An 8,437-nucleotide genomic window follows, 5' to 3' on the forward strand; every position below is an offset into this window, starting at 1 on the left:
AAAAAAAAAAAAAAAAAAAAAAAATCCGCTAATTTGCCGCCCTCTGAAAAAGTCGCCCAGTGTGGATGCACTTGTTGCACTCGCTCTAAATCGGGCTCTGGATTTTGCGGCGTTGCCGTGGTCATCATTTCTTCGTTTCCTAGACGAAAGATCCTAATTTAACCAAAGTCGAAAAGTTCCCAATCGCAAATTGATCGAATTCAACAAGGAAGCACAGTCACATTTTCGGGGGGGGGGGGGTATTTTTTGAATTCAACAAGTCGTGCATTTTCTCATGTTGAAATTCAAAGTTTGAAAAAAGTATTCTGGACTTGGAATGAGTCGGAGGAGTAAAGCGTGGATTTCATGATCAAACTGAGCTATCAATCTGACGTCGTCAGCAAGGTCGGTGGTCTAATTGGTTCTGCGAAAATCAATGAGATATATTTCTATGCCATCAAATGGAGTTCTCGAATGTGACAAGGATTTGCGATTTAATTGCTATTTTTTGTGTAAGATTTCGCAAGAAACACGATGGTAACACTAGTTTTCTCCGGGATCAAAACCCACCCTAAAAAAAAGCTCTCAAAGTTGAAACCGTAATGGAGGAGATGTATCTTACGTTACACTGAGAGTCCGCCTTTATATCCGGTCAAACTGTCCATCCACAGACCGTCATGACTAGATTCTCTTTATAAAAAGATTTGAGTATCAGAATCGTGTTTTGGTGCTTGCTTGATTCTTGTAGATCAGCTAAAAGTAATCAGATCTGTCCAAACAGCGACTTTCTACGTTCAATATAAATCTAGATATCGCGCTTTGGAAAATTCGGTTTATGACGTCATCCGCAACGGTATAGTGACAGCCTTTATTTCTTCCACCTTGCTTTCATCAGTCAAGGAGACACACATTATTGCACTGGTTATACTCAACGTGACACTCGGATGAAAGCGAGGTGCGGAAGAAACCAAGAAGGGCGTCACTACCGCGGTGGGTGACGTCATGAACCGAATTCTACAGAGCGCGATATTTCGGTTAATATTAGACATAAAGAGTTGTGTATTATTTTTAGTCAATCCACAAGAATCCAGCACCGTTACACGAGTCTGTGACCAGCAAAACTGACCAATCGCGTAGCCCTATTCCATATCTGGTTAGTAAACAAACACAAAATTTGAACAACGACATGCTTGCGTTAATGTATGGACGATTTTTCTCTGCAGGTAATCTGTATCGGACACAAATTTGGACATCAAGAACATCACTGAGAGATTATATAGGCTATGATCCTCCAAGGCCCATTCGCTATCTACCCATTGCATATCGTGGTTTCCTTGATGTTTTGGAACGATTGCCTGAAGGTAAGAGATTTACTCGTATCTACCGACAGTTCAAAAGAAGGATTAATAGAGTTAGACCGTGTACCGAGGATTGAGCCATTCGCGAATAAATTAAATTGCTGACTTATTAATTCAATTGCTAAAAAAAAGTGACTGCAATATTTCAATGTAAATTTCACAACAGAAAAAATGCTACTTTAACCACTATTGTAAGCTAATTTAACCACGGGGGTGATTAAAGTAGCATTTTTTCGTTGTCAAATCTATTGCAGTGATTTTTTTTAGCAATTGAATTGTTAAATCAGCAATTTAATTTTTTCCGTGTTGGAAGAGGCTGGTCATATCTTTCCTGACTGTACATGTGAAACTGCAAAATTTTGATGTTTATACCGTCATCAAATGAATTTTCGGGGGTGCTTCAGAGAGAAAGTTTAACGAGGAAATCAACAGAGCCACTTTTGAATTTCCGTGTATCAAAATAATGAAGATGTAAGCTTTTGAGTCTTTCTTACTCTGTCTAGCTTCTTGCATTGACTCGCTTCTACGTGCATCTGCGGCAGCAATTCGAGGATCCTCTGAAGGTGCCCTCAGGAAATTCGTAGGAGCTTATGTACGTTCAGCGAGCTGATTATTGAAGTTGATAGAGAAAGCTATAGAGAAAGCGATAGAGAAATCGATAGAGAAAGCTGTAGAGAAAGCGATAGAAGAGGAATACGAATGGAAAATCCTATTAAGGAATCGGGTGGTTCTCGTTGACTGAGAGGGGAAATGATAGACTAACTGTAAGGTTTCTCGTGGGTTGCCGTTAGTTGATCTATTCCCGAACTCCTTTGTCCATTTGAACCACTCGCTTCCGCCAATAGAATCGCTCCATTTTCCCTTTGTCTTTCTTTGTGTATCAATCTAAGTAAGCATCCTGTTGTTGTGTTACCAAAGAGAGTAATAATACCTAAACTTTCCAGGTCGAGTTTCTCTTAAAATTCCATAAATCCATAATTTGAAAGAACCGCCCCATTCAGCTGAAACAGGAAAATTGAAATTACGTAATTGTTTAAAACAGTCGATAGTTATGAGGAAGCTATTTCAGAGGAAGCGTAAAAATTTTAGTCAACACCTCAGCTTAGGAAGTCATCATTCCACGGGAGAACAGAAACACAATACTGCCGTGATGAACATTCGAGAGTTGCCAAATTTCCTTCGACAAAATGTTTATTTATGTGAAATGTCATAAATATTTTTCCTTGAAATTTTTCGAAATTTTTCAAAATCATTGCTTTTTGCTTGCTTAAGCAAGTTAGTAATTCTAGTGCCTAATCGCAAAATGTAGTTCATACTATCCTTGCGGGCTGGTTATTGAAACTTTTTTTTCTTCTTCAAATAGCCTGTAAGACTAATCCCATTCCAAATTCGCATACCGTTCCTTCACCTATCTTATACCCTCAATTAAACCCCTTAAATCTCAATAATCGGCCCGCTAGGTATGGGGGGTGATGGAAAGTTTTCAAGTTGCACTTGCTCGTTTATTTTGGTTGCACTATCAGTCTCACATGATAACAACGGTGAGGTTCATAGTGTCCTTCTTTTAATTTTCTTGTTTTGCCGGTTGAAAATGCGGGTGTGATCCCCATGGGCGTAGCTAGGAGGGTCCTGGGGGGGGGGGCTGCCCCCCCTCAGAAATCTCGTGGCCCCTCCAGAAAAAGGGGATCCTCCATTCTTCACCCTCCCCCCGCTCTCTTCACCACGAGAGGTGGTCCCATGCCCCCCCCCCCCCCAGAAAAATTTCCTAGCTACGCCCCTGGTGATCCCTCCGAAACGTCCCGGGCTTTTTATTTTATTTTATGTGTTTCTTTTTATTATTGGTGGCCTTAGTCCTTGTTTCTTGTAGAGTTTTGATGAAGCCTTTTTTGTTGCAACAGCCCCACCGGCAGCTCGTATCCCCTCACCAACCAGAGGCGGGGGCGCGGGCGTGCCCTCAATTTCTTCGGGAATAGTGACCGGTCGCCCTCGGCATCGGGGCGCCCTTTACAGTCCTCCTCCCTCACCACCGCGGCCGGCGCCGCCGCCTCCAAAACCGAAGAAAATTGTACCGCCCTATCCGACTGATACACCGACCGAGGACGCAGATGCCGATGACAGTAAGCCCACTTTAAAATCTCCTCTTAAAGCATTCTTGATAAACAATTCCAGGTCAAACTGTTAGAGGTGTTTCATAAAAAAATGTCATGATTTACCCACCAATCTCTTTCAGAAAAACCTGGAGAACTGATTGTTGAAATCTCCGACTCATAAACTGTTCCTTGTTTTCGAGATGTTTTCGATGAAAATTGAACCCCGGGTTATTTTTCACAAGGGCTCCAGAAAATGGGCACCAGGCGGATTGGCGAATCAGAGACGACTTTTGAAAGTTGGTTGCGCCACTCGGTCCGCAATTGGACGTATTTATGCTAAAAGGAACTACGTTGCACGCAAACCTTGTGTACACAGTTCCTTTTAGCATAAATGTGTCCAATTGGATGTATTATGCTAAAGGGAATTATGTCCCGCGCAAACCCTGTGCACATAGTTCCTTCTAGTGTTAATACATACAATTAGTATCGTCATATGTCACAGACGGGGGGGGGGGGGGTTACGTCCCCCAGAGACAAGAAGAGACCCTCTACTAGCATCTTGGCCATGGTGGAAGCTTTTTTGGCAGTTCGTTTAAACTTCGCTTTAAAATAATTACCGCTTTAACTTAGAGACCTCTCTTGAACCTTGGAAGTCGGTGTTGGAGAATACTAGCAGCTCAATTGAATCTCTTGCTGAATTTTACTTACAAAATAGTACACAAACTACAAATCCATGTGACTTTCAACAGCTTTATTATACTGGAATCAATTTAAAAATTAGTGCGGAATCTCTTACTGCATTAATATTTCCTTATATTCAGCAATAGACATCCTCCTGTGTTGTTGACTGTTGAGCCACGAATGTGCCGAACGAATTCAAAAGCTGCAAGGTGTTACGGCCATGTTTCTCATTTTTACGTGTCTCAGTGCGTTTGAATGTCTGACTTTATTTGTGTTGACTTGGATTCTTTTCTTTCTTACAGCATGCTGTATATGCTGTGAAAGAGTGCAGAATACACGGTACATACCATGCAAGCACCAATTCTGTTTTAGTTGCACCGAGGAGATCAGAAAAACAACCCCTTTCAAATGTCCCACTTGTCGTTGCGTAGTCGATAACTACGGCAAGATTCCGTCTGATTCTGACTGATATTTAATCGTGCACGCAATTACACTCAAGTTTCTGAGATATTGCTTTAGTCTTACATACGTTTTCAAATTAAAGTTTCTCGATTAGCGATGTCAAAGGTGGGGAACCGCGTTTCTCCGTTTTCGACTATCCCTATGCGTTGCGGAATTCCTGTCATTTTCTGTTATTTTTTGCAATACACGTCAACGTAGTTTCTTAAGAACTTCCTTGATATGTATTTTCTGTCGGTAGAATATTTTGTATAAATTTTAGGCTATAAAATTGGATTGTTTTTCCTCCAAAGAATAGAATAAGAGCGGAAATTTGGCAACATCGTAATGGAAAAACATGGTTCCACACTTTGGCCATCAATAGACACGATAAAATAGGTCTCGTGGGAAATAAACAACTTTCACCCCGTAAATATGAAAGGTAAAAACTTAGAATTTATTGCCTCTGAAAACTACACTTTATTCAAATCGCAAACTTGAGATTGGCTTGACATACTCGTATTTTGAGATTTTTTTAAAGCTCAATTGTTTGTAAATTATCGAATCTTTAGGGGTAAGATTGTAATTATGATTTCTGTAGAGCTAAAAACCCTTTCACATCCAAAAATTCAAATTCATAGCTAATTTTACTGTGTAATATAAGATAATGAGAGCACCGCATGACGTAGGTGGTGTAACTGTAAGTAACTGTTGGTAACTGTAGTGTCAATCTACATTTTAGAACTTTTAAAATTGGTTCGGGATAATGAAAACAATTTTGTCACATTAAAAAATGTCCCTTCATATACGACCAGAGATAGGAGCGATGTTCAACTGTCCTTTGTTACATCCGTCAAATTTTGTAGTTCCATTTGTTTTCAAGCAGCCAGGCTTTCTAATAAACTGCCAAAACTAATTAAAGGTATTGAAGATAATAGAGCCTTCCTCAAAAATGCCAAAAATATGTTATTTGCTATGCTAAAGCCTGTCATACTATAGATGAATTTTTGAAATGTCAACTTGTTCTTATAAATTGTTGTAAACTATCTGACATGTACTGTAACAATTTGTATTGTTTTAAAGTGTACCAATTTATCATGAATAGATAAAAGGATAAATACATAAATAAATAAAAAAAATAAAATATATGCATGACGTCTGAGGGTGAAAGCGTTTCGGGGGGTTATGCCGCGAAGCGGTCAGAGGGCACCACCCCTAATGTAGTACTTAAGAATATTTTAAGAATAAACGGAATCATCCAAACGCAAGTCAACTCAATTTGTTTCATTTGTTTCCTCCTCTCATTTAATATTTTCCATTATCCGTAGAATTCCCAGAAAAACAGAAAAACAGATTTTAAAAAGTTCCCCTTTTTAAGGCCTCTATCGCCCAATTTGCTGGCATCCAAGACTTAGCCTCCGCATCCGATGAATTTTTTTCACTCACCAAAGGACACGCAAACAAGGTAGAAGCTGATTATATGTAGGTATTCCACGAAGGACAGTTGGTACTTAAAAACACGTACTCATACCGCTCATCGTAAATCTATTCAAGTTGGGAAACTTGTTTTTATGAGGGCTGTGCGTGGCACTGCACCACATGAATAGATTGAGTCACCAAAAGTTTCCACTCTGTACAAAATTTCTGGTTAACAATATGAAAGAATTCGCGGAATCACGCTTTTAGATTCTTTTATTTCGTGTGGGAGGCCTTTAGGGAATGGATTTATGTCATGCCCTTTCAGTGGAGCGAGGGAAAACAGATGCCATTCAAATTCTATCTACAGCAGAGGCCACACCATGAAACCCTTGAAGAACCACCACAAAATAAGACAAACAGAAGCAACACATGGAAATAGAGCGGGAAAAAAGCGTGCGTTGATGACGGCGCAGAGATACAACTATTCGGGCTTAATGGATGTCCGTGTTGCTCTGCAAAATTGAAGGCGCGATGGCGCAAGGCGTGAACTCGCAATGCTTTGCTCATGCCTCAAGTTCAGGGAAAAAGTTAAAACACGAGGGCATGAGGCCCGAAAAAGTCTCTCCTATCTTCGGCTGTGTTGCTCATGTAGCCCTCGAGGCTTGAAGCATCAAATATTACGGGCACGGAAAATTATCTCTCGTTGCGCAATGAGGAGAGTTCGTTTCACTTTCATCAAGTCTCTAATTCGAAATTTTATTTAAGATGCAAATCAGAGATCTAGTCTGTTGCTGCTCCACTATCGTCTGGTTACTCCACTTACACTATCAGTTCACTTGAACGACTGACCATTAAAATAAACTATGTATGGTTTTTATCGAAGTGAGACCCACATTTTAGACTTGTTTCCTGAGTTGCTGTGATGCCTGTGATGTCTTTATTAACGGATTGGTATTCTTGGGCATTTTTGTCGCCCTAGCTTCTCTCCAGTAGACGTTGCCTTCATAATATACGATCGAATGAAGTATCCCACGATTCAACTTGATACCAAAAAAAAAAGAAAAAAGAAGAAAAAGAAAAAACTGCATATTGCAAGTACTTCCGGAGTCGATTCTTGTTGATGGTGTGGACCGATAAATTAATGTAATATATTGAAATACGGAGCCATTATAGTCTTTTAACGACGCGCATTGACGTACTTTGGTGATATGATGGGCACGTTGAAGGAAATATGCATTATTTATTTATTTATTTATTTATTTATTTATTTATTTATCTATTCATTTATCTATCTATTTTTTCATTTATTATTTATTTATTTATTGTTTATTTATTCACGGGTATCAGATGGATAAAGCCACATCTGCATTGTTTTTAAAACATTTTGCAGCGAATTATCGACCAAACCAATGCAGGAATATAAGAAACTTAAAAATTTAATATTGACATATCAACGGTGTAAGTCGGCAATCACGTAACTCGGTTTGCGACGTCGAAGACTTCCTGTCGTTCTGTTATTTTTAAATTCAAAACTACTCAACGGCAGTTCTTTCAAAGTGCCGTGATTTTTCTCTCTGTGCGAAGAAAATTCTGCAAATACTTTAAGGAATGCGATGTAAATTTGTTCTCCTTTAAAAAATTAACAAAGAGGCGGATATTTTCAGGCACCGCAAACGAGTTATGTGAATGCTGACTTACACCGTCGTTATATTGTGTCACGATACAAAACTTTTCATTCCGAGTTTTAATGTCACAGATCATTCCTTTTATGACCTTTTGAATTTAGTCCACATTTTTGCGAGTCTTAAGATATTTGAAATTGTGATCGGAATCATACGTATAAAGTTTAGTAGGATTCATTTACTTCTATTCAGTCTATCACACCCAAGGCCGCGGCTTACAATTTTTAAGTTTGCTGTTCAAGTGTCAGTTTTTGACATTTTTCTCTAACTTTCTGCCAGCAGAAAAAGTCAAGAAGTCCAAAAAAGACCTCCATTTTTTTATTCTTTTATGCTCCTGTCCAAAATCCATAGAATATACAGATAGGTACACTTAGCATTACTCTAAACCTCCCCCCCCCCCCCGGGAATTTTCCCCCAGTTATGGTCCAGTCCATTCAGCTTCCGTAACCACCCCCTTTTCCTTCTCAACAATATGCACGTTGCCAAACCGCATCAGCTTAATTTTTTTTAAACGCATTAAACATGAAAATTACTCCGAGTTTATTTGAATGCAGTTTGATGGGTACAATCTGGGACTGGTGGCAATCCAAAGCGTGGCGTGCTTTGCGATGTATCGATTGATCGGCCATTTAAACCTATGGAAAAGTATCGTTAAACAGGGTGTTCGCAGCGAACACCTTAACGATCGATCGATTTTTTGTCACAGCTTCAAAGGGGAAATATCGATAGACAGTAAAGCACGCCACGCCACTGTGGCAATCAGAGAGGGGGAGAGAGAGAGAGAGAGGAG

The 8,437-nt window shown here is 39.6% G+C and overlaps 1 protein-coding gene across 2 annotated transcripts in view; it reads left to right on the plus strand.

The window, feature by feature from the left end:
• The window catches only part of LOC109040631 (uncharacterized), a 35,239-nt gene extending 29,420 nt beyond the window's left edge, over positions 1-5,819 (plus strand). For both annotated transcript variants that reach the window (XM_072303359.1, XM_072303358.1), the window contains 3 exons: positions 1,203-1,340; positions 3,236-3,454; positions 4,411-5,819. In XM_072303359.1, the coding sequence (XP_072159460.1) occupies positions 1,203-1,340; positions 3,236-3,454; positions 4,411-4,577 (524 nt within the window). In that variant the 3' untranslated portion in view covers positions 4,578-5,819. The remainder of the gene's footprint in view (positions 1-1,202; positions 1,341-3,235; positions 3,455-4,410) is intronic.
• Positions 5,820-8,437: the final 2,618 nt, after the last annotated feature.

The sequence above is a fragment of the Bemisia tabaci genome, chromosome 8, assembly GCF_918797505.1.
Source record: "Bemisia tabaci chromosome 8, PGI_BMITA_v3".
Lineage (NCBI taxonomy): Eukaryota > Metazoa > Arthropoda > Insecta > Hemiptera > Aleyrodidae > Bemisia > Bemisia tabaci.